The sequence below is a fragment of the Falco punctatus genome, assembly GCF_963210335.1.
Source record: "Falco punctatus genome assembly, chromosome: 5".
Taxonomy (NCBI): domain Eukaryota; kingdom Metazoa; phylum Chordata; class Aves; order Falconiformes; family Falconidae; genus Falco; species Falco punctatus.
The window spans coordinates 1,996,435-2,023,834 of NC_137584.1; the positions used below are offsets into that span (position 1 = coordinate 1,996,435).

At 37.7% G+C, this 27,400-nt stretch overlaps 1 protein-coding gene across 5 annotated transcripts in view; it reads right to left on the reverse strand.

Moving 5' to 3' along the window:
- The window catches only part of KLHL32 (kelch like family member 32), a 136,302-nt gene that overhangs the window by 65,602 nt on the left and 43,300 nt on the right, over positions 1 to 27,400 (reverse strand). For all 5 annotated transcript variants that reach the window (XM_080389048.1, XM_080389046.1, XM_080389045.1 and 2 more), the window contains 2 exons: positions 10,957 to 11,064; positions 40 to 138 (listed from right to left, as the gene is read on the reverse strand). In XM_080389048.1, the coding sequence (XP_080245174.1) occupies positions 40 to 138; positions 10,957 to 11,064 (207 nt within the window). The remainder of the gene's footprint in view (positions 1 to 39; positions 139 to 10,956; positions 11,065 to 27,400) is intronic.

The following is a 27,400-nucleotide window of genomic DNA, read 5'->3' on the forward strand; positions in this document are numbered from 1 at the left end:
CCAAACAGAAATGGCTGATAGTAACCAGAGAAGCCTCACCTGAATGAGATAGTGAGAACATAAACTGAGAAGCTCCAGTAGCTGCAAATGACTCCCAGCTGCTAGGACATCCTGTATTACCCCTGGCTCCAAGAGGATCTGTAAAAAAGAAAATGGAAGGTTTGTCATGTAGAACTCTAAGTACTTGTAGAAAGTAATAAAGGCCTTTGCTATTTCAGGCATTTAAGTCAACATAAAGCATAGAAAGAGTACAATTAAGCATATAGAAAAGTCTTCGCAGGATGGGGACAGAGTTTTTAGAAGTTCACCTGAATTTCCCTAATTCTTTTTAAGCAGATCTTCCTATGAGAGTCCGTAATCCACATTACCCCCTAAATCCTTTAAAACTAAATATATTTATTTTAAAATGTGACTTTTCAAAATAACAGAACCTTCTTTTGTTATCCAGATGCCTGGATACTTCCATATATACTGATGAATCAGGCCAACAGAATTGACTCAGAAGTCTCTACTATTAATATTATTAATGCTTGTAAAAAACATACAGGCTAGGAACACCCTTCGCATTCTGCATGGTACCACTTCATAATTTTCTTAACCACTGTCTTCATTCTACAGAGTAAGGCTGTGAAGGCACAGGGTGAGCATGCTGCTGGGGAAGTGCCAGAAAGGACTAAGAAACCAAGACTGATTATTCTGTCACTTGCTCACACGAAACTCCTACTCATTTCAATTAAAATCACACACAGGCAGCAGTCAGGATAATTGGGCCTCAGCTCCTAGCCTGCTGTCTTGGGGTCAGCTTCTTAGAAGATCCCTTTCAGGACACAAAAAAGACTGGGAATACAGACACTGGTCAACTTCTTATCAGCAATCCCATTACAAGCTATGCAAAATAATATTCTTTAAATATAAGTCGTGCAACATTAAAAAAAAAATCAGAAATGCATGAGAAAAGTTAATTTGTAAAGATACTCAGTTTATTCCAAGTTTTACCCTTGTTGTATTTCCCCTGGCAACTTTGGTTTCACACCACATGAGGTCAGTCTCTCACTGCTCCACAGGGAAGTAAAGCTTTTTTCAGATCCTTTTTCTTTTGCCCACCAATTTAGTTTTATCTCACAGCATCATTTTTATGTCTCAAAGGCAGTGGAATAAGGAGGATGGCAAACAAAAGGAAAGACACTCATCTGCATCTTTTGCAGTTAAACTGTTTTTGAGGGAAATGAAAAAGCATCTATGCTTTTCCTCAAGCAAACCTACAAATTATCTCCAACATAATGGATATGTTAAGAACAGGAGAGAAGGGGGTTGATCCTTGCTTATATCAAGAGCTCATTTACATTGAGTTCTGTCAGTGTATGACATGCTTAAAGCTTGTGCAAATCACTATATATATTCACGCTAGGTTTTAAGTGAACATATATGTAATTTGCATACTGTTTAAAAGTTCTTTATCTAGCCAGAAAGACATGTAAAGATCTTAATGTAAATGAGAATCAGGCCCAGCACAATCTAGGTTTTAGGCTCGTGCTAATGAGGTTGCTATATATGACGAGAGGTAGTTCAATGGAAAGCTAGGAAGGATTTCAGTTACAAAAATATCTCAAATAGATACACTGGGAAAAAAAGGAGGGGAAAAAAAAAAAAAAAAAGCAGAACTAACAAATATTTTCCAGTGAGAGCTCAAGGTCAGACTGACAAAACAAGCTGGTTTAGACCTTGCAGTGTTTGTTATTCAGACATCATTCGTGCTGAGGAAGTTGTCATCTGATGTCATATTACTTACTAAGTGCCAGCCACCAGCTTAGCATTGTTAAAGACACACCATTAAGAGAATCAGAACCATAAGCAGATTACTACCTTGTAGGCATTGACAAACTATATTTAACTGTGATAATATTAATGTATTTTAAAGCTACAGCAATCCATTTACAAACAATACTAGTAGCATTATGAGATAATAAGTAAGACGAGTCAAGCAGGGTGACTGGTTAGTACCTAGAGGTGCTTTGCACAAAGTCAGCAACAAAAGTTCATGTCAAGGCGGCTGACATTCTTTACATCTTTTTCCATTTCTTACAGCTTTCCTATACCATACAAGATTTATTCTGCTGAGATAAAATCTTGGGAAACACAAAGGAGAGTATAACTGAGGAAAGTCTATTTTGTCTCTTCCCAAGACTTTGCCTTAAATGGAACTACCTAAATTTTTATCCAATACTCATTTGGATATAGGCAAAAACCCTAATTCAACTATGCTAAATGTTTACCATCAGCAAACTGCATGCTGGGGAAACCCACAAGAGAGCTGTAAATAAAGCAGAAAGAAAATATTGCAAGCCTTCCTTCTACTGAAACTAGGGTATTTCACAATTATTCCACACCTCTTAACTTCTATACATTAATACAATTACTTGATTTTTATTCATTACAAGCATAGATGTTTATATGCTATATAGGCTATCCAGCTGAATCCTAAAAGTAAATGCACACAAAGACCACCATATGCACACCATAAGTACACACACGGACTGACTGTCCTCTGTTTGTCTAACCCTCAAAACAATAGCTCTGTCTTCAGAGTGATGTTTATTGAAAATTAAGGAGAGGGAAACCAAGATCTACTTTGGATTCACACCTTCAAAATTCATCAAAAATTAAAAGTGTGAAAACTAAAGACAGAAGATTCATCCTTTTCCCCACTTCATCCTCAACTCAAGGGTCACAAGGCATAATTATCAGGGTAGTAACTTGGAGTAATTTGGAACCATTGACTTCAGACAAACTGTGCAATCTTCACCAGTGAAGGAAATGTCTGTGTGTGACACATGCTACCTTAAGACTGATTTCTGTGCTATTTTTATATTCAGGTATTGCACCTGGCTGCATCTTACCATCAATCCTCTATTCGACCCTTATTTCTGAAGGTTAATTTTCATTACGTTGTCAGCTTTTCTCTGGCCCACGATGCTACCCGGGAAAACCAGCTTAATCATGTCCTCCCCGTATATAATGGGCAGATATTACAGAAAGCCTGAGTAATTTACTTTCCCAAGCCTCCAGGTTTCACGTACTGCTCATTTTCAAACTGATTTCCTTTGTCAAAGCTATTTTTCTCCTCCCCAACAATGACTGTTTTCAAACAGGTACCCTGTTCTTCAAGGCAGCCATTCCATCCTCCATCATCCCACAAACCCTTCAGAGAGAGCATGCGCTCAATCCAGTTCACCCCCTTTTGTGGTCAGATTCACAGGCCAAAGGATAAAATGGATGCAAAAATCTGGTGTTTCTTTGCAACAGCATGCTGAGTCCACAAAGTCCAGAAAGGCAGATTACACAATTTCTTAGATATATAATTTAAATATATATGGAAATGCATCCATTTCTGCTTCATTGATATATTGAGGAAAGATGCTCTGCAGATACTAGAATTAGAAGCTTTTGTAAATTAAACCTGAGCTTCTGCGGCAGAAAAGGGAATTCTATAATCAGCCCCATGGTCACAGATACACATGGCCCTGAACACCCCACTGTACACCCGCCCTCTGGGCAGCAGTTCTAAAACTGGAATTCATTCCCCCTTCCCCTAAGATTTCCCTATTCCTTTCCCAACTCACCCTGCATCCCCTCCAACCCATCACATCTTAGGGCTCTGGGTAAACCTGGAAAAGATTAACTGGGATCACACATCTTGCCTCTCCCTTCAACCAGTTTCCTTTAGGAGACTTCTTGGCAACACAGAGGAATTAGCAGCTACAGATTCTTGGGCCAGGAGCAGCATATGAGATATGCTTTCTACCATCCTTTCTCAAGGACAACTACTCATGCCTCACCTCCACACTGCCCAGACTGAGAACATCCTCCTACTCGTTCAATGCCTCCCACCCCCCTACAACAAACCAACCAGTACAGGCCAACACAAGAATTGAATGGTCATAATAAAGAGGGCAGTAAATGGACAAAACAGAGTGAGGAGGAAACTCCTTGAACTGTCCTTCACAACAAAAACTTACAGCCCAAGAGGGAAGGCAAGGTCCAGATTAACTCACATCTACGGATCCTCATGAGGTTTATAACTCAAAAGAACAATTAGATCGTTTAATCTATTCCCTGTATATTGCAGGCCATTATATTTCATCCAGACACTTTTAAAGACACTAAACTAAAGCTACTTTAGGCCCAGGGAGCTAAACTGCATGCCCAGACAAACATGGAGAGATTGAGGATGCACTTCTATCACCTTCTTTCCAGCTACTCATTTATACCCCTGCATTTCCTTCTCATTTCCATACAGCTGTTTATGGGGCCATGGAATAAGTGTAGTGGTGGTATGATATACATTAAAAATAAACCAGCATTATGCTATAACAGTAAGAAAATATATAATGCCATGTCAGAAAACTCTAGAAAGTAAACCATATGGAATTTAACATAGAAAACAAAACAAAGAAACCCTAAAAATCCTGCCAGTTTAATGCAAAATTCCTTCTTGACTCCACTTGCAGAGATCCACATTTCAAATGAGACAGGCATCTAACAAAAGAACCACTTGTTTTTCCCCTCTGGAGACCATTCTGTGTGCTTGAGAGCAATCAAAAATCTAACTTTTTTTTTTTTAGAGCAATTTAGACTGCATTTCATTCGCAGCCAGTTAACACTTCTGCCTATCTCCCTGTTAATTTGTGCTTCAGTTGAATCCTGAGCATCTTGCAGGTTAAGAACTGCTGCTTCAAAAAAGTGTGAGCAGGGAAAGAATGTTCTAGTCCACTGCAGGCAACTGCCCAAAGCCCTGGCACCTAACATCAGATAGTTACAAAATGCAGATGTCTCATTAGCCAATGCCAGAAGGCATCATGATCAGCATTTCTGTGATGGATGCAAAAATATTTTTCCAGAAAACTAAATGAAAGTATCTGTTAAATGCACAGCATATAAATCATAGAATCATAAAGTATCTCAAGTTGGAAGGTACCTGTAAGGAGTGTCCAAGTCCCTGCTTCTCACAGGACTACCTAAAACTAAACTATATGACTAAGAGCATCATCCAGATGCTTCTTATACTCTGACAGGCTTGGTGCTGTGACCACTTCCCTCTGACCACCCTCAGTGAAAAGCCTTTTCTTAACACCCAGCCTGAACTTCCCCTGATGCAACTTCATACCATTATGAAATCAGTATTATAAGTAAATACCATTATTTAAAGTAAGCCTCCAAGCAAATTCACTATTTTTTGGGAAGACATTTCATTACTTTGATTACTTTCAGCTCTAGAAAAGCTGTCTTGTCCATAGCTTGATACCGATCCAGAGCAAATAACATGATACACTTCTCTGGAATAAAGTGCATAAACTGAGTTAATTAAGCTCTGTGTTATTCTCAGCCTTCTGGGCAATCTGCAGTTGAACTGTGAACCTAACACCTAGTAGCTGTAACCTACTGCTAGGCACAGAAACAAGATTATCCTCCTGATCAAAGTAAAAAAGGATGTGTCCAAAACTAAGTATCAAATTTTTATTTTTGGCTTTGAAATTGCATTTTAAAATGATGCCAAGTATTTAAAGCAAGACATAGTCCTGCTGTAATCAGTTTTCCATGACCTTGGCATGTTGTTCCCGGTAGAAAAGAACAAGGATAGTTGAAGTGATTTTTGCTAAGGACACTAGGCAGTTTAACCAATTAATTTTAATCAAAAGGCAACCAGTGGAACTGCTACACACAGGACGCAGGAGGTCACTTACCCAAAAAAATCAATCATCACAATAGAGCTTTGCAATACACCTCATCCACAAGTGAGCTAGAAAGGATTAACAGAACAAGCGGTGCTAAGACATTGATAGCTGTCTCCCCTCAGTCTTAACTGAAAATGGCAGATGAAATACAGGTTGATCACTATAAAAACTGTCACCATCAAACAGGGGGGAGATATGATGAGAGGTGAAAGCCAATATTCTATAAAGGAATCAAAGCAATTATCAGGAGAAATAGTTGTACTTCAAAATATTTACTTCAACTATTTCTTTATTACTTGAGAAGACCTTTCACTCTTTCGTATTTTTTGTTAAAGAAATAACTAAGCCGAAAGAACAATTTCATAAAGGAGCTGTAAGATATTATAACTAACCATAGATTTGTGTGCATGAATTTGAAAAAAAATCACCAGATGGTACCACTACCAGTTCATGAAACCTCTTTGGTAAAGTTATAATAGCTGTTACAGGATGACAGGTTTTTTAACTAAATAAATACAAAATAAAGTTAGTAAATAAAGGCAGCAGTTAAATAGGATTCACATTGATAATGCTTTAAAGTAATACTGAGAGCAACCCAAGCACAAGAAATAACAATATATCAGGCGCTACCATGAAATTCTAGATTTGTAACTGGAATATTATATTGATATTCCCTTTATTAAAGACTGATGGTATGTTAGCATTTTTTGAGTAAAAGACAATCTGTTAAATATGCTAAGAAACCGAAAAAGTTTAAAGCCTATTTTTGATTCATTATAAATGCAACTTACTTTGTGGCTTTCATGAAAAGGAAACATTTCAACGTTCTATAGGCAGGGTGTAAGGCTGTGTTAATCTCAGGCTAAGAAGATACCACAGGATGACTTACTCACAAATTTGCTTTTGGAGAGTTACCCCAAAATTTACTTTTGGAGAAAGAGCTGAACATAAAACATCTCTTATATAAGGGCTGCTTACTGACTCTTTTGATCTTTGACAATTGAGAAGAATTTTGTATTTTTAAGACGACAACTTCATTTCTATTCATACAGACACAAAATATTACGGTTTAGAAAAAGAAAAGAGAGACTAGCCAGTTTGGAAAACAGGACTTGGTCAGGAGAACTTGGAATTATGCCCTAATAAAGCTGTTGTCTTTGGAAAGTTATTTTCTCCCAAAATAACTTCCTGTCTATGATACAACAAAGTAAGGACAGCAAATTACTTGCTTTTGAATGTTTTTGAGGTCCTCAAAATTATATCTAAAGGCAAAATATTTTCATTACCATAGACTAAAGACATATGATAGAACATAATATAGAAAGAAGAAAGATCCAAGTCAGCGAAGCATTTCAGTATACATAGGACTCCCACTATGTATTCGTATTTTTGTTGAATTAGGATCGCAATCATCTAAAGTAAATTAAATCCAGTGTTCTTGCACAATTCTTCTTTCTTAAAACTATATCTCAGTGCCTGTCAGCTGATTCAAATGATGGTATCACTTGGATTTTACATAAATATGAGATCAACAGAAATCATATAGTTTGCTGGACCTATGTAGAGGAGGAATGCAAGAGCCTCATCTAAAATGACGAGCCTCAAAGTTGCAGTTCAAACCATTTTAGTCTCACAGCACTTGACAGTTTATAAGAGCCTGTTTTCAGCACTGTAACTTCAAATGCCCAAAGGTTTTCTTTTGATCAAAAGCAGCTTTTCTTGTAATGATGAGTGACTTGCCACCCAGATACAGTGGCCTATAGAGGGGCTATCCCATCCCTCCAAATGAGACTGTTTCTTGGTAACAAAAGAGTTCAAAGCAAAAAAAAAAAGTCAAAAAGAGCAAGTAACAGTGCCTGTAACTCACTAACCCAGTGGTTAAGACTGACAGAAGAAATTGTGAGCTCCAAACTCTGCATGAAAAACTGTTTTTCTATATTAATAATCTAGAATATACAGTTCCTGTACCAATTTTACTTCATCCATCTCCCTTCCACTGCACACCTGACACTTGTAAAATCCCCCTGTGAGGAGGAGGGGTGAGTAGTCCCTGAGACTCTGGCCTGGCCTTATTGCTGCCAGCTGTGAAGTAAAAGTGAAAATTACCCAAAAGCCCTTTTATGAAGAAAGGATACATCAGCTGCAATAGGAAGAGTCAACTACAACAGGAAGGGAGTTGCATCTCTGAATTCTTTGTATGAGGATTACAGGGTAAAATGCCTACGGCCAAGAGTAAATGTATTTAAGACTTTTTTTGCCAAGGATTTCATTATTAGAGGATTACCGAGAGCCTTCATGCGTAGAATAAAAGCAAATTCTGCTGCTGTTCTCTTTCTTAGTTTTTATTTATTTCTATTCAAACATTTCTTTCTTTGTGATGATTAGGGACCATAGTAATAGATTAATTCAGTTTGAATTATGATATTGAGTTTTACAACAATCCTGTCTTCTATTGAGCAACCGATCTTCCCTTAAAAGCAAAATATTTCCAGCAGTAATTAGGATAAAGCACTGTCTGCCTCAGTAGACAGGAGGATGAAGTTTGTATGTTAACTCTGCAAGCATATTTAATAAACCAACACAAAAAAAAACCACAACAAAAAAAAGAAGCAAGAATTACTTTAATTTCAGATTGCAATGTCATGCCAAAATTTTAATTTCCTAGTTTTGAAAAGTTTCAAAAACTGCAGGCATCAAATATTGCCATCATGCAATATTACATATTTCCACCAGATGTCTCCAATATATTATTTTACACAGAAAGTTACATTTGAGTTACTACACTTCCAACTGAATGTAAATTTAGTAAAGTTAAAGAAATAAAGAGAAGAAAGCTGAAACTAAATATTTATCTGTTTAGACATGGATACCTTAGGATTGTCCCTACACTGTTGTGAGTTCCACAGTGTTACCTAAAGAAACAGCAATTTTTTTGACCAACATTTTGGCCAAACAGGTTAAACAAACAAACCAAAAAAAAAAAGGGGGGGGGGGGGGGGGGGGAGGGGTAGCAAAAGAGAGCGGAAAAAAAGTTCATGGTTTCGACTTTTAAAAGGCACATCAGATTATGTCTTGATACCTACATTTTCAGAGCAATAAAAGGTTGTTATTAGCACAAGTGAGTTTTGGGTTGGTAAGAAATATTTTGTTTGTTTGTGGTTTAAAATTAGAAAATGTTTGAAGACCAAAGTAAAGATGACTGTTTTCAGAACTCTCTCTGATGTAAGCATGCAGTAATCCAGTTATTCATTAATAGCCTTTGTGGATTACTCCCACTCACTACCTTGAAACATTCACCCAGATTCTGTCAGCCTGAGCCAGTACATAAGCAACGCTCAATACATATAAACCCAGTGCCAGAAAAGAATTTCAAGGACAAAAAGGGAAAATTCGACACTGCTAATTCTCAGATGCTCATATCACTGAGTTATGCTTCAAAGGCATTTTTGTAAGAGAAATCCTACAGAACCCTTCCCATTTCTCTGTGCTTCAAAGTAGCACTTCGTGTATTTGATGGATGCGACAGCAAACTTTGCCTTATAATCACTTATATATATGAGCAACTGTACATACATGCACATCTATATTTAACTCAAGAAGCCCACTCATTTATTCCAAGTAGATTATACCTGAAAATGAAAGACTCAGAAGTCTCTAAAGGATCAAGGGTAGAAGGCACATATTTTACTAGGGAGCTGAGGATACTATCCTGGAAGCAACGTGGGGTGGATTGTAGGCTTACATAAATGCTAAATCCATCCTTTCAAGGTTCTCTACATATTTTACATAGCTTTTTTTAGACTTTGAATTGTGCTGAAAGATATGGGAGTATACCTTTATTCACAGCAGATGGAATGGGTAAAATAGAAATCAATTACAACCCATCTTCTCAAAAGATACTCCCATTTAGCAACAAGAGTTCTCTCTTCAGAATAATTTACCTATAGTTTCAAATTACTAAAATAATACAAGTGCTCAACAGCACAGGAAACGTTCAATTTTATCTATCAAAACTTTCAACTGAAAGAACAAAAAGCATACCAATGACAAGTAATGTACTGAGATCTTCAGCCAATTCAGTAATATAGCACAGAATCTCTGTCTCATTTATATCAAAGAAATCTTTGCATAAGTTATACTTTCCATAAGAGCAGACACACAGAAATTTCAAGTGCTAATCTCTAAGGCCAATGCTAATGTATAACTGTTGTGTGGGCTGGTGACAAAAAAAGACTCCTTTAAAACAGGTTTTAAAAGTTTCTTTCCTTATTTCTATTTAATTCCCTTTGAAAAACAAACAAACAAACAAACCAAAAAAAACCCTATGGCCATATACTCAATCCACAGTATGGAAGAAGATGCCTTAAATTTGTACAACCCCAAAACTCTTCCAGGATAATGCAATAGGGATTTAAGCTTTCCTTTTCAAAATTAAGTAATAAACAAATATAATTAAATTAATTCAATTGTTGTAGCAATATGTCCAGAAATAGTTTGGTTATCTAGAATCTTAGAGTCCAAAGCAAAAAAAGCTGGGTGTTCTGAGCTCACTATCCATGAACTCTGAACTGAGACACAGTCATACACTGTCCAAGCATGCACTGCAGAGATATGGCAGGTCTTTTTTTTCGGCGAGGGGCAGAGGTAAGAGCAGCATCACTCTGCATTTTCTGGAGTAACATAACGTGATACATAACCTGCTATCATAAAAAGTGTTACAATTAAAATGTATAGTACCTATAAGCATTTAATAAGATGCTTGGACTGCATCCGTCCAGGGGATGACTACTGTTCCCTTCAATTATATAAGTTATCAAACACAGCAAAGTTTATAAGTATTCATTATTAGGAAAATACTGAGAGTATTTTCCCTTTCTTTACATTTAATTTAGCTTGCAGAATCAACTCACATTAAGTTTTTATGAACAGCCAGGCCACCGTAAAAGGGGCATACAAGTCCTACATGGTTCACTACCTGGCAACAATGCATATAAACAATGTTTTTATTAGACAAACCCTCTAAAGAAAATTTAAAAAAAAACCAAACACCACCAAAAACCAAACACACACCAATATATGAAAAGTAGGATCTGTTAAATTAAAAGACCTTGTTACTGGGCAGTGCACAAAAAAATAATTTCTAGTACCTCTGTAAAGGTCATCTTCAGTTTTTATTGCCGTTTGCTTTTGTTTGTGTGTCTTAATTTGAAGAACTGTACAATACCTGTCCAGTATATGCAAAGTCCAGTGCTTGTTTTAAACCAAGGCTTGTGACACCATGCAAATTCACCTCATCAGCTTCGCTTTCAACCATGCAGAGACTGAACATTGCCTACGGAAAGAAAAGAAATGTTATTAACCATTAAAAACAATGCCCAGTGAAGGTCCAAGAAGAGGAGGATTGATTTTTCCACCTTCACTAACCTTTGTTTTAACTTGGATAAGAATTCTAAATAGCAACAGATTTGTGAGGTAGAATGAGATCTATATTCAGAATGAGACCAAATTTTCAGTACTAACCCCATAGCAATCAATCTTGCAACTAAGTCCTTTTGTCAATAAGGAAATACAAAAACTTACTCTGGAAAAACTGAAACAAATCCCTTTGGCCCATGTATATACTTCTTAACTGACTAATTCTGGTAAAATCAACGAGAACAGTCACACAATAAGACATCATTCAATAAAAAAAAGATAAGAGCTAGACTGGAAAAAAATCTACACAAGCATCACTAGAAATAATATTTATGTATAGTATCATTATGTATAGGATGGAACAATAAGCCACACACAATTACTTCCATGAGAAGAAGGGACAGTTCACGCACCATCTTTATAAACAACCCTTTCCAAATAAGCATCTCAGCCTGGAATGAGAACAATTTAATACTCAAGTTATTGAATGAGGAGGAAGGATGGAGATGCAGTCACCTAAACTTACAACCTCCCCTTACTTGTTATTGCCGCAGTTTCTCAGATCAATAAACTGAGGATTAGCAAGATGCTACGGAACTTCCTTAAAAATAACACTGAGGGAGCAACTGTCCCTTTTATCCAATCTTGTTTTCTAGATCATCAGTCTCTAGTGCCTCCCTGGCCTGAAGCAACGTTCCTCAGTCTCTGGATCCTTGTAAGAACCTTACTATTCCCAACTGTGTTAAACAGACATTCTTCCCATCTCTATTAAACAGATATTGTGTCTTTGCCCCTCACTCTTCCCTCCCAGCTGGCACTCTCACTGTAGTACCCCTACTTATCACTCCTTCCCTCCCCCTTCCATTCTCCATTTTTTGTCGCAGACCCCCATTTTTTTTTTTTTAACAAAATATACCGCTCACAGTCTTTAGACAGTAAACTGTGAACAAATAACCTGAATAGTTCTACCATCTGTCATTACTAAAGAGAGCCTAAACTTAGCCCCAGTAGGTTTTCTGCCAAGCTTAATGCCTCTATGGAGGCTTCCAAACTTCACCTTGGAGGACTCTAGTAAAGAAGCACTTTGTACAAACACCCTCTGCTACCTCTGTCTCTGCTGTAGCTGATACCTGCAGAAGCTGAAGCAGTCAACAAGCACACTGGAATTCATATGTGCAACTTGTCCACCAAGCACTGCCGGATTTAAAGGAAAAAAAGCCCTACCCTCCTAACAGCTTCGCACATCGCTTTTACCTAGATGCAGGTGCTTCTTTCAGGAGCTGAGTGTTTCCTGGAAATAAGTAATTTCTTCTGAAAATGTTAGTATTTTCATCATTAAAACAGCATAATTTGGCATAAATCTGTTGCCTGGAAATCATCCAGTATAAGGAAGACCATCATCTAACACATGGTCACTCCTTGTATTTTTGCGATTTCTGTTTCAATAAAGTGATATCAGGGCTTCTTCCAAACTGGCAACAGAAAAGCAGCATCAAAGAGTTTAAAAGGTTTATCAAACAAATGTAGTAAGACGCAGGCATGAAATACACCTTGATATATAAAAAAAAAAATATAAACTAACAAATTCAGATGCTTTTCTAATTCCATTACAAATATAATCAGTTGGACATTTCATTGTGATTTAGATGTATCAAATGAGCTCTAACAGCTACTGTGAGGCTTCAGGGCTTGCCAGGAGCTGCAAGGAACCATCAGCTACCTGCTCCTTGCAAAAGCAGACATGCAGGTTGTGTCTGGAAGAGAAACTTCTCAGAAATTCACTAACTACTAAACTTTTTGGGTAACAGTCCTTTCACACACCAGTTCCAGAGTAAAGAGAGTAAGGTCTTAAAGCTACACCTGTCTACACAGGGGTAGATTTGCACGCCTTCTGTACACTCAGTTCCATCGCAGCCTGCCTGCAGAAAGGCTGGAAATGCTCAGTGACACAAGTGAGTGTGTGCTCTCTATTCTCTGACTGTGCTACAGCGCCTGTCTGACACTACCTACCTGTACATAGGAACCATCAAAACACAGCACGGTTACTAATAAAGTTTCTGTTCTGATCAAGGGGCTGATGTCCCACACAATGGATTAAGCTTACAGATAGAAAGAAACACTTAACTGAACCTCATCTGTACACCACCAATCACTTCTGTGAAGAATTTGGGGAGTTTTCCTTTGTAGGCTTACTAACTTGACCTTTAGGTGACTAGCCTATTTTATCACAGAGATTCTAACATGGTTGTTAAACAGGGTTTATTACTACACCCAACTTTGTAAACTCAGCAGGAACAGGCCACTAAGTCAGTCATTGTCCATAATTATCCACAGCATTTAAACAAACACAGCCTCCAGCAGAGCTCCAACCCCTTGCCCACTAGCACTCTCCCTGGCGATGACCAGGCTATGGTTCAGGGGTCAACTCAAGCCGTGGCTGTTCCAAATAGACAGCACAGATACAGCCAGTTTGTTTGCAGAGGAGAGGAGGTTTAGCCATATGGACACAAGCCATGCTGTGCCAGTCACCTTTAGGGCCACAAAACAAGCCCTTATCCATCTTATTTACTAGTACAGGTCTAACAGTGCAGTAGGCTAATCAGAACCGTCGCTGCCAGTAAGCCATAGGACTATGGCTTTGCGCTCCACCTGCTATATGGAGTTAATTTTCTCTCATACTATTCCTTTTAGTATTCTGTATTGAGTAATAGTATTTTGATACTGAGTACAAACTACATTTGTTTTTCAGGGGGCAAGGCCAAAGAATTTGATCAAAAGATCAGGTCTGCAATGGTCCTCAGACAGTTCACATTCAGCTGAACTGGATTAGCCTCCAGGGAAGTATTCTCCCACACAGATGAACCCAGCGCTGCTCAGTGACCCACACTGCTTTCACCTGGCAAATTTCCTTCTCAGCCTGATAGGTTAAAGGTTTAATCCAGTATGAAAAAAAAAGTATTCAATTATATGCAGAAATTAAGCTCAAACTCAGTCTTTAATTTCCACTACTGTACTTGAATATTGTAGTTTCAACTGCAGAAACATATGGATCATTAAATTCTGGCTTGAGAGTTCACCAGTACCTGGAGAATGAGTTACAGTTGGGCTGTCAAACTCCAATTTCAGATGCATCTCTGAAAACATTCTGAGGTTTTGTGAGCTTAAATAGAACTATCAGTCATGCTTTTAATGCAAGGCTAGTAGCCTACTTTATTTTTCCCTCGGGTACATTAAAAACAAAGCAGTAAGATAAACATCGCAAGTGGATGTAAAAGTGACAGACAAGAAAAACAATGAAAATATAAAATATTTGGAACAGTGCACAATTCAAAGTCAAATATACCAGAAAAGTTACCAAATTTGGCTAAGTATGAAATGTTAATTGTTTTATTTATTAATTTCAATCAACAATGCTAATATATCATGCTTTACTTTTAAATACTTCTGCTTGGACAAAATAAAATCTCTTGGAAAATGCCTCACCTCCTCCAAGAGCTTCATGAGAGTGGGCAGTACAAGTTGCCAATATGTCAACCAAAGATCCCCTCTACAATAAAGCCCACTTCTGAGAAGATGGATCTTTTCTTCAGTGCCTTTAAATATCCAGATCTCGTTCTGCCATCCAATAAGTCAACGAGCCAATGTTGTGGGAAATAAAGCAATTGTTTAAATTCTGCTGCTTTAGTCAAGATTTTAAGTAAACCAATTTCCCAAAAGAAACGTAAACACAATGACATTCTGTGGCAACTGCTCCAAAATTGAGGTTTCAACATTTTGTCATAAATGGATATATTCCATTTGTGGAATTCCACCTGAGCTCACACTTACTTAAGAAGCTACAGAATAGGATGGCCTCAATTTTGTGGGGCAGGCAGATACTTTATTAGCTGTAAAGAGAGCAGGAAGGGAGGAATCAACCCTCCGCTGTTCTTCTAATCTTGGCCTGAAATAGAGCTAGAGAACTATTCCCAAAGGAAAAAGAAAATGAAGCATATAATCCTTGGATAAAAATAATCAAAGCATAAAATAACTCTGACTCTTGAAAATTTGACTTCAAAGTAATTTGGCAAGTTAGTGGGAGTTTAATACACATCACATCTGCATGCAGTTTTGCTACTTTGCCCTCAGCAGCCAAAGGTACATTTATAAAATGGTTTCTTCTGCAAACATAGAACACAAAAGACAACAAGAGCTCAAAACTGAATGGCACACAAAGAGACCAGGCTCAGATGTGATCAGATATGGTGTAACTGGGCAGAACAGCCTGACTAAAAGATGCTTAGCACAGTCACTGGTTCTGACTTTCCATGCTCAGTTTCTGCTGTTGCTTAGCTTTAAACAGCAAAATGGAAGATTGGTGTAAAATACCACCAAATCAAAAAGATGTATTACTGTACATAAATATAAATGAGACAAAAGTCTAAATGCATTCATTTTATCACTCGGGCAGCATTGCAGCAATACACACAGACTCCTTCACAACATACAACTTTAAGAACAGACACCAGGGTCCTAGAAACACAAGATGATATTCAAAATCCCCAAAATACAAATTGCACACTGTCACAATGGTGAAGTACGAAATCATTCTTTGTTTTTGAGTCATTTTCTTTCTTACTCAGATGTTCCATATCCATGAGAGTAATGAGCTCATTCTCATTTGTACACATCAATCTTACAGCCAAGTCAGGCATAGCAAACAGTAAATTGTCACAAAACAACATAACCAACTTATACAGTATTTCACACAACTAAACGCTTTCAGTGAATTCCATGCAACTTAGTGGCCTTTTAAAGGCAAGAAATAGAATCAAAATATATGCAGCCTCAGGAGACAGGTAAATGGATATAAAAAGAACAAATGGTTATGCTTTTAAAAAAATATAGTGACAAAAATTATCAGTAACTTACTGATATGACCTGGGGAAACAAACTGGAATTCTTACTATTGAGCTTTTATAAGCTTTCTGCTGGGAATTAAAAAATAAATTGAAAACTAAGGTTAACCACTGGACTCTAACTTATATCAGCACAAAACCTGTTTAACATTTAAGAGATATTTAAAGGAAAATAATAAAGTCAATAAATAAACAATAATAAGATACCTTGGGTAAACACTGGATATAAGGGAAATTGGTAACATAACTAGAAACTTGAGAGAAAAGGAAACTGTCATCAGGGCCTGTAGTAACAGTAACTGAAGTCAGGTAGCTGTATAACAAAGGTAGGTCTTTTCTGGGTAATCAATAAATAGAAATAAGCATGTTTTGACACGAATTTATAGAACTTGGTGAGATTAAATACCTTTTCTACTCTAACTGTAGAGGAAGCCTAAACACAGCTTAGCTTAGATGCCTAAAATATGTGAAAACTTTAATCCTAAGAGTAAAGGGTTAAGTGAACGGAAGGATGAAAGTTGGAGGAGATAAGAGTGAATTACTTTTAGTGTATTCATTTTAGAACAGAAGAACTGAAGATTAGTGTTTCTGGAATGAAAGCTACAGTGACAGCAACAATAAATTGAGAAATGTTTGCTCATGTAAATTTGTTTCCTATGACAAATTACTATGCATAAGAACTAGAGTTTTCTTTCACTTCTCTGAACTCATGAAGTAAATTCTGTTTTAAAAGCCTTAGGTGAATGGGTCTTTAAAAAGTTACAGATCACCAATTATGAGAGGCTGAAGCCACACAAAATGATTTCAGTTTGCCCATCCTGACCTTATGCTCATCCCTTACTCCAGCTACAGCAGCCCCTAGCTGACTTTTCCAATATGTTCCAAATGGGAGATGAGCAAATGACCATTTAAATTACTGCCTCCAAGAAATACCCTGGCACTTCTGGGACTGAAGTACCTGGTTCCAGCACAGCAATTACCTCCAAAATATCTCAAAGTTCCCTCAGCAAGATTGTGATAATCATCTCTTTTTCTTTGATTCAACTCTAAATGTAACTTGCAAAAGAAATCTAATCCTTCAAAAACCAGCAAGTAAACTGAGCCTACTACAGCAATCTACAGCAAGTCAAAGAGCAACGTTTCCAAATTTCCTCCCTCTGCTTTCTCAGGCATTGTTTTGATAACTATCAGCAGCCCTAGTTCTAAGTCCACTACAATTCAAAATGAATGTTTGGACCTCCCCACCAATGCATAGCTGTGACCTCCACGAATTCTTGTTCGAGCACAGACTTAGCAGCAGATAGCAAGCACGACAATACAGTCCTGGGATACTTTAGAATCACCCCCATTAAAGCTGCAGTCACATGATGTCCATAGGGTTTCAGCAAGGCCAACTTGTTTTGTACAACACAGTGCAAATATATCAGCTCAGCCCACCTCCCACTCAGCTTACCCTGTCACCTTTCATCCTTGACTAACTGGTAGTTGAAAGTTTTTGCAACTGATGTGCAAGAGCCTGCCTTTACCTTCAGCTATTGTTCTGTGGCTGACTGGGAATCTGACACATTCTCTACTGTAAAGCACATAAGCATTTGCTGCACTTCATCACAATCACCACCAGCTAGGGAGAGTGGAAAGCTGGCACAGAGCGAAGCAGCATTTTTGTAGTTCCTTTCATCACGCCACACTCGAAAAGATGAACACCCAGGAAGTCAAGATGAAATAACAAGTTAAGCTCAATGCACATGAGCTTCCTCATCTCTAAGTCACTGTAGAGCTCTGTTAAAAACTCACTCCTACTCTTCCTACTAATTACCAACTATATTGTAAGCACTCTGGTCAAATGTTATGGGGAAAAAATTCTTACCTGTCCTACCATAAATTAAATTTTAGGTATGCCCTCCCACACAGCCTCTTATTACTGAGGCTGAGCTCTATAGGAAAAAATTAAAATGCACCGAACAACTCGTATGGTTGTCATGCTAACTATTTAACTAACTTTTTCCCACCCAATTAAGAAATGTGTCTGAAGAAGAAATATATATATACACACACCTATAGCTGAAAAAAAAAACACTCAAATTTTGAAAGTGAGTCAACATCTATCCTGTCTATCTAGTAAACTAATTGGTAAAGAACTGATCAATGAAACTGCAAAGGTTTTCCTTAGCTATTTCTCTTCTTATACTGAATTTTTACAGTACTAACACTATCTAGCATTGTTTTACTGTTTTTGAAGAGCAGAACTGTCATCTTCAATTTCTGCCTCCAGAATTCCACAATGATATTTCTTGAGTTCTTTTTAAAATTATTTTAAGATAGACAGGCCTCTTCATTAAGTGCGGTGTATTATTCAAATTCACTTCCCACAGTACATGCACTTACTTCTATATTCACCTGTTTCACATCTTTTTCTTTACAGAAAATTGATTGTACTTCTCATCTCATGCATCAGAAAAGCTACGAAGAAAGTATACTAACACTTCAGACATCTTGGATCAATTTCCTACGCTGCTCAGGGAACTCAGTCATGATGTGATACCTCACGATTTTTTTATTGCATGTGTAATTTTAAGCCTGCCATAAATCTTACTGACATCAGTATCAGTCTGGCATCAAAAAACAGCTCAGTAATGCATTTTTTTCTGATTTGGGACCTAAGCCTATCATAGAATCATAGAATGGTTTGTGTTGGAAGGGACCTTAAGGATCCTCTAGTTCCAACCCCCTGCCATGGGCAGGGACACCTCCCACTAGACCAGGTTGCTCAAAGCCCCATCCAGCCTGGCCTTGAACATTCCAGGGATGGGGCATCCACAGCTTCTGTGGGCAACCTGTTCCTGTGCCTCACCACCCTCACAGCGAAGACTAGGTCACTAAAACTTCTAAGTATCCAGTCCTGAGACTATCTTATCAATCTGAACTATAAACTCTTTCAGGCCAAAACATTCTTTTTTGCAGTTTGTACTAAAAATAGTGACTCATTGTTCGTGTAACAGTAATATTAAATAAATAAATTATAATTTAATCTGTGTTGTACTACTCCTGAATTAACCTTTAGGTGTTCTTAACTTCATGTTCTAATCCTTCCTTACATAAGCAGTATTATTTCTTCTTTGCTGTTTACACCTACCACAATAAAAAAGAATATATATATTCAGAATGTATTAACAGGAATAAAAATACTACTGTGACAGATGACAATGTCCACATCAAATATCAGCTATGTTCTAGGTATGTATACTTACCCAAATACTCAGTATGTGAATGTGTCCTTACTGCATGTAAAAATGTGGTTTTTCCTTCTCGTAACTAGCATGTTACATTTTTGCTTTGGTTTCCTCCCAATTTAAGCCTGTCTATCCTAAATCAATCATCAGCCATGTCCTCTGGAGTCTCTCGCACACTGAAAAACATATCCATCAATACCAACTGCATGAAATATGATTAAGAAGCTCATTACATGAATCTTCTGAGAAGTTCTATATAAATTCCCCCAGAAAATGTCACATAACGTCAATCACTGATAACTGAGCCTGCAGTAATTCACCTGCTCAATGAATCTAACTAAATATTGTTTTTTAAGTATTTGCCAAGCAACTAAAGTGAATCCTGTAAAATGAAAAGGTCAGCTATCATTCGTAGTTCTTAAACTTCAATAATTCCCTTCAGAATATAGTTAAAGAAATAAGAAGAAATAAAGGAAAAACTGAGCAGCAAAATATACAATTTTATGCACAGTATGAAGTCTCAAATATTACTGTTAGCAAAGCAGATTCCACTGAACCTTTGGTGTTTCTTTTAGCACAGTGTCACACAGTGATACGTGATTACACAGCCTCTAAGAGCTTACCAAATCAACGATATATGCAATGCACTTATTCCATTGCACTATTAATACAGAAAGATATCGCTTCCTTCGGATTTTAGAAATAAGTAATGAAAACTGAAGCAAAGAGCTACCCTACAGAGGACCTAAGGATGTGACATTTCTTCTGGTTTGTATAGCGCATATTTTTTGGGGAGTAACCCGGCAAGAACAAAGTAATTTTCTTGGTTGTAACAAGGCACAGGGTCTTCAGTGCCAGTCAAAACAGAAAACAATATAAGCATTTGTTGCTAACAAGTTACACACTTGGCTGAACCTGCATCAAACCCAATTCATGTTTTGATAGTCAGAGTTTAATAGTCAGTGCAATGTGCCTTCCCCAGATTTTTGCTTAGATGTACAAACACAATTTAAGACACAAGGAAAAAGGACAGTGTAGCATGCTACTCCTAATGAGTTGCTGCATTATCACTTTAAAGATCTATATTTAAAAGTAGTCCAAGTTGTGCTATAGAAACAAATAATTCTATAATCTTCATGTGCAACACCGTATCAGAATAAAAAAAAATAACAGGGAACTAGTACAGATACAGTAGTCTTATTACTTCCAATATTTCAAAATGATTGAGTCGTCACAGGTAGTCCTGAATACCAAAATTATTGCTTTCATTGTAGCAGAAGCAAGAAAACTGAATTGTAAGTACAGCACCATGCAAAGCACTGAGTAAATTTGCAGTAATGTACAGGCTATCCTAATAACAGTCACTCTTAAGCAGGCCTGCCTTTTGGAATATAAGGGGAGAAGCACAACTAAAACCAGATTTTTTTCCCAGCATCTCCAGGCAAGCACAGAAAAGCATGAGTCACATTTGCAAATTTTGGCTTAAATTGGTTTAATGCTTCCCAGCAAATGCATAAGCCTATTGTTCATGTCCTTTGATGATTTTAGCAAGTGATATCAAAAGCAAGCCCAAAATTGGAATAAAAGTCGGTTAGCTCTTGAACTAGCACTTTAACTACCACAATATGTTTCATTTAGGGTAGCAAAGCTTCTTCTGATTTCTTCTTGCAGGAAAAACCACGATCAAAATTTTGACACTGTTATGGGGCTTATTTTTAAAAGCATCCTTCATACAGTACCATCAAGACAAGTTTCCCACCTCTGTACATACAGGCTATAAATAAATAATTGTACAGCAAGGCTTAGACACTGACATCCAGATGTTCCAACCAATAGTAAACTACGGCAAGTACCTTTATTCTGCAGTGTAACTGCAAAGGCATACTAGTTACGTGAGAAGCCTAATGCTGAAATTTGACATGGTTCATTTTATGAGGGTTTGAACTAGATACCCTTCATATCTTTTAAAACAATCCTATTTTCCATTATGAGTGTTAATCCTGGTTTCTGTTATAATTATAACATAATTTTGCTAAAGTACCACCCTTAATTCCCACCCACGTATTTAGTAAATTGTTTTATACAAGGGCCAAAGAATAAAACCAGCACACTGACCATTTTCCTTTGGTTTTCCACATTCTTTTACTGTTAAAACCTACAGAAGTAATTAAACACTAACAATTTGCTAAATAAAAGAATTACTTGATTAACCAAGCTTGTGTTAATATTGTAGTCATTTGTCATAGTAGCTTTCATCATCAGCTGAGCTCTGCCATCCATCAGCTATCTCCTCTGAAACAGCTGCCTCTATAAAAATCATCTCATTTTATTTTTAGCAGTCGACATCTGAGTGTGCTCATTTATCCTCTGCCTCTTTCTTCATCTCCAACAAACCACCACCCTCCAAACTAACAGACCACAATGACATCTATTTATTCTCATAAATTCTATAGGTTTGACACCTACTCCTTCATGCTTGAAATTAACTCTGGCACTGGCAAGGTAGATCCTTAAGTGCCAGGTATGAGAGCTTCCGAAAATACAGTTGGACATTTCATAAGATGTCCTAATATTTAGTAACTTTCATTTCAAATGGGTTTTCTGTACATTTATTACCTATTTGTATAGCTGATACCCTATGACCTTAGAAGGCCAGATTCTTTCATCAGTAGCTGAGAATGCTCCACATGTTTAAGAAGATGGTAATTTGATTTTTGCACACATGCACAAATACAAAGTTGGTTTTATACATGGAAACAGTATATGTTTTACACATATAACAGTAATAGCTGCCTACTGGTGAAAAGTATGTTATGCTGAGCTCTAATCATTACTTTTCCACAAAGTGGATTGACAAAAAGCATTTGATAAAGGCTTTCAAAGGCTTTGAAGGCAAACTAGGCAAGAGAGAACACAGAAGCAAGGGTAGTTAAGCAACTGAATACATAAACCGGTGAATAAGGAAGGAAGCAGTCCAGTTTTCACAGTGAGTGATGATTCCAGTGGAGCACCTCAGTCTGGGCTGTTTAACATGCCCAGAGAAGATCTGGAATGACCAGAAGGACTGCAAGAGCAGTAAAGCTAAAAAGTCCATTGAGGCAACACTATTCAAGGTGGTAAAGACATGGGCAAAACATGATAAACTGTAAAAGGATTGTATGAAATGAGCAGTTGGTTTCAAAATGGCAGCTATAAAATTAGCATATGACAGTTTCATGAAAAGCCATCCCTGTGCTCAGCAATAACAAAAAAAAGTAATCAAAACTTATAAATTGTTAGGCAACAGAAAACAAAACAGAAATCAATCCTATGCCCATGCATAAATCTATGCTTTGCCTACTGCTGCACGCAATTCTCTTGCCCTCATCTCATAAAAGATATACTAGAGCTGTACAAGTTTCGGAGAAAGGCAAAAAGCATCATCAAGCACATGGAACAGCTTCAATTTGAGTAACATCTGAGTAAGTCAGAAATTTCCAGCCTGTACAAGAGTTGATTGAGTGTCATGAGAAGAACACCTATGAACTGATGGCTTGTTGTCTTTTCCAATAGAAGAACTACAACAAGTCAAGGGAAACTGGTGGAAGTCAGAATCAGAACAAACAAAACCCATGTTCTTCACACAAGGGGCAGTGGGCCACCTTGTTAGAGAACACAGTGGATGAGATAAGTTATACAGGCTCAATGGGAGAGAGGATAAAAGCTTAGATGAGCCCCCTGTTCGGGACTGCTGAATAGGCAGGAATTACACCCTGCTCAGGAGACGCCCCCGAGCTCAGAGACACACCACGTACACTCAGCCTGGATTTACTCTTTTTCCCAAGGCATCACAGCTCCTGCTAAAGGAACGAGCCAATGATCCAACAGTGTGGTGATTCTTATGTTCTCACCCAATGCTCTTAAGGGCATCTCCCTCTTTTGGGGCACTACCTATTAAATAGTAGATCGAGAGGCACTTTAATTCATTTGTCACTTTCACATTAGGTCATCCAGTAACTGGATTTGTACTTAGGTAAGTTTTAGACAACTAAGTTTGAAAACAAGTTGACTCAGGCAGATGAACTCCTGCCAAAGATAAGCAACCAGCAGCATTTTACAAAGCTGTTCAGGAAAGTCAAATGTAGAGGTTCCACTGCTTAAATCCAACTTTTTAGTAGATGAAGGCCTACAGTGATGTGAATTCAACTAGCCAATATCACATTTCAGTCTACTAAAATGAAGTTATTAACAGGGTTTTTAAAAATGGCACTATTGACAATGAAGCAATTGAAGAATTTGTTTAAAGAAAGGTACTTTCCTCTGAACTCCCAACAAGTCTGATGTGCAACACAAAAGTTAAAAGTATGTGCATTGTGACGGGCAGCTTCTTATACAAATGAGGAATAGAAGAAACCCTGAGGGAGCATCCAAGAGAAAAACAGTTATTTCAATAGTGTTAAAACATCCTAATATCAGCTATATGTACAAGTGCAACATATGGATTGTGTTTTCAGCTCTTCAGCAGTCTTGCCTTTTTCTTTGGATACTTCTCATATCATTAAAATGGTACATGGGTCCTAGTCACTGAAGCTACAAGTAACACACTGCCCAAATAATGCACTCAGGTGTTTTCAGCTTCACTACACCCACAGAATAATAGGTTTAACTTCTCCTGAGGTTGTGTAGGAATATACCAATGGAGACGGAAAAATACAGAAGACCGTCTACTGCATCCAACAATGTTCTAAAATATAAGACTTCTTCACCAAACTATAGACTGAGAAGAAAACACTTTTCTACCACAGACCTGCCCCAATAAATTGGTTTTCCATGGTCAGACACTTAGCAACGCAGAAATTGCAGCTGAGCACACACAGCCCAGCTTCAGAACACTTGCTGTAGCAGCACTGAGAAGTTGAACTGAGGTAAAGCAAGGAAAGATAATGGTAAAGAAAGCTGGTAATTACAGCAACACAACTGCAATGACTCCTTTCTGTCCTGCTTTTAAATCAAGCAAATGCATCAACTGAGTAGCAACCAAATAACTCTGTTATAACAACATGTGGTGATTTGAAACAATGAGCCACAGTCTCCTTGACCTGTCTCACTAACCGCAGAGTTGATTTTGCCACACTTACTTGTGGTGCACTCACCACAAAGGGACTTCAAAAAAATAAAAGTGAAAAAAATAATCAAGAGGAGAACTCAGAGAATAAGGCACCATACTGTCTACCATCCAGCAGTGGAAAAATTGCAATTAACTCATTTACGTAGTATGAGAATTGCAACAGAAACATATTTACCCTGACAGCATAATAACTGTTGGGAATCTGAAAACAGAATTCAGAAAAGAGAAGATTCTTGTAAATGTTTCTAACAGCAACCACATTGCTGAGCTGTAGGAATCCTGTCTGCAGCAAAGGAAAACTGCTTCAGAGCTTCACAGAATAAAAACGTGTTAATTGCAAAGATAAGGATGACCAGACACCCTCCCTTACTTTGTCCACTTTGAAAGAATATTAAAATATTTATTTATAAAGCTTGAAAACATTTGCAAATAATTTTTATGTATACTTCAGAAGTAAAAAAAATCTGGTTTGTTCAGATAAATATTATACAAGCTACTTCACGTTTGCCCATGCTACATTACTTCCAACAACTTGATTAAACTTTGTAAAATTATTAACAATGTCTATATCAAACAATATTTTAAGTGAAGTGCTGTTTTCTTGACATTCAATTGTAACTGCATTGCTGAATAAATATTAACAAAACTCTGGTTTGTATTTAAACCATTATATTGTGCAAGGAATAGAACTTATCAAAATTTTTTTTCCAGGACTCCTCATTTTAGGCATTTTTTTTTTCCTAACAAGAAGCAAGCAGCACTGAGTTCTCATTTCTCAACAGACAGTGTATAAGTAACGTGTTCACAACACCCAACACTACTATGAATCTTCAAATACCTTCTGCATTGTTGGTGTCACTCAGAACTACGTGTATTGTGCCGCATTTGGCTAAACAGCATGCTGAAATTGTCTTTAGATTTCTTACAGCATTACTGTATCATAGTGAACATCACAAGGTGAATAGCTGCAAGCCTGGAAGCACTACTAAGATTATGTTCCTTCCCAAGTTTGCAGTTAGTTTCCTTACATAGGAAGAATGCATTAAAAAACCCCAAAGAGATTAAAAAAGTTGTGGGGGGAACAGTTTTATCTCAATATTAAGCACATTTAAAAGAAACACCTTTATCAATGTTCTTCAACAAGAAAACCTCTGGTGTGACAGTAATGAGACTGCTCTATCATTTTGTAAGGAGGCTGGGAACAGCTTCTGAGTCAGGGGATAATGGAGTATGGCACAACACAATATGAATTAGTACAGCAAAGACAAGAAATAAATTGGTCAAAAGTCTTGAGGCTTCTCAGCCTGTGGGGAAGAATGTTAAGAGTAAGAAGATGGCAAGGATGTATGAGAGATGCCATATAGCTGTGGTATTACTAGTTGTGCATAAATCATGATGAGGGCAGAAAACCAGCTAGGTATTTTACAGAAAGTGTTTCAATTTTCACATAACTTATCAGCGAAAACAAAGATAAGAAGGGAAAGGATGCAACATAACCAGATGCATGGTTTGCCACCTCTAGGATAGTCAACTCACATCTCTACAACTGTAGATCTGCATCCTGTAGTCGATCTGTTAATGGATGTGTCAGATCTCAAAACAAACCGTAGTTGTACCTGCAGTCCTTCTCCAGCCACAGGCCATACGTGGATAGGTATGACTGCTTCTGAACAACTAACAGACTAGCTTTCTAGCTTGAGCATCAGAGGAGGATTTTGTACTAAGAGTCAGGCTCACAAATACGCTTGCTTTTCTCGGCCTTCTTTCGTAAATCATTACAAGCAGTGCTCAGATTTCTCCCAAGCCCATTACGAGTCTGCATAGTCTGGAAGCACCACATACTGTCCTCATAGTATTATCCTACTATTCTTAGAGGTATGCTGGATTTCAGCCTGTACTGTCCCAAACAAGTCTGTACTAGATATGCATTCAGCAGTTGGTGAAAAATAGTGTTGGCTCAGATTTACCAGATTTTTGCACTTCCCAAGTCGTTGGTCAATCCTCAAATGCTAGGTTTCACAAAAAGAATATGAATGGGGAAGGGGGAGACATAATCATTTCCGCTACAGACCACATTTATGCAACATCAGTTACACCTACATTTTTAGTTCCTTAACAAAAAAGCAAACCTTCAGTTTAACTAAAATGTTCTAGAAATACTGTCTTTATTGTTTTAGTTCCACTATGAATCATAGAACAGTTGCCACCGGAAGGGACCCCGAAGTCATCTTGTCCAATCCCCTGCTCTAGCAGAGCCCAGGACTGTGTCTAGACAGCTTCTGGATAACTCCACGGATGGAGACTCCACAACCTCCCTGGGGAACCTGTGCCAGTGCTCAGTTACCCTCTAGGGGGAAAAAAAGCATTACCCTGAAATTCAGAGGAAACCTCCAGTGTTTCCATTTGTGCCCACTGCCCTTGTCCTGGCACTGGGCACCACTGAAAAGAGCCTGTCTCTGTCCTCTTTGCACTCTCCCTTCAGGTGTTTGTACACAATGGCAAGATCCCCCTGAGCCTTTTCTGCTCCGGGCTGAACAGTCCCAGCTCTCTCAGCCTTTCCTCACAGGAAAGAAACTCCAGTTCCACAATCACCTTCACAGCCCTTCACCGGACTCTCTCCAGTATGTCCACATCTCTCTTGTACAGAGGAGGCCAATAAAGCACAGCTGTGGGTTATTAACATATCCTAGTGGCAAGCAACTATGTGTGTTACATAATGAAAAAATATAAATGTTTCACTATTAATTAAGATAACATTGTCTGATTTACAATAATTAATCATTTTCTTTTGGAGGCTTTTCCTCCACAGTAAACTTCTGTTGCCTTTATATTCACAAACTGTTTAAGAGAGCATTTGGCACTGCTTCACTTGCCTGAGTTGCTCAGAACTCAAGAAACCCAAAGTCCATTCCAAACACTGATCTCCATTTTTTAATTCTACTTACAATAGCTTTTTTACAAGAAGGAGATGCAGTTGAACAGAGCCAACTAGTTCCATCGAATGAAGCAGAATCTGTT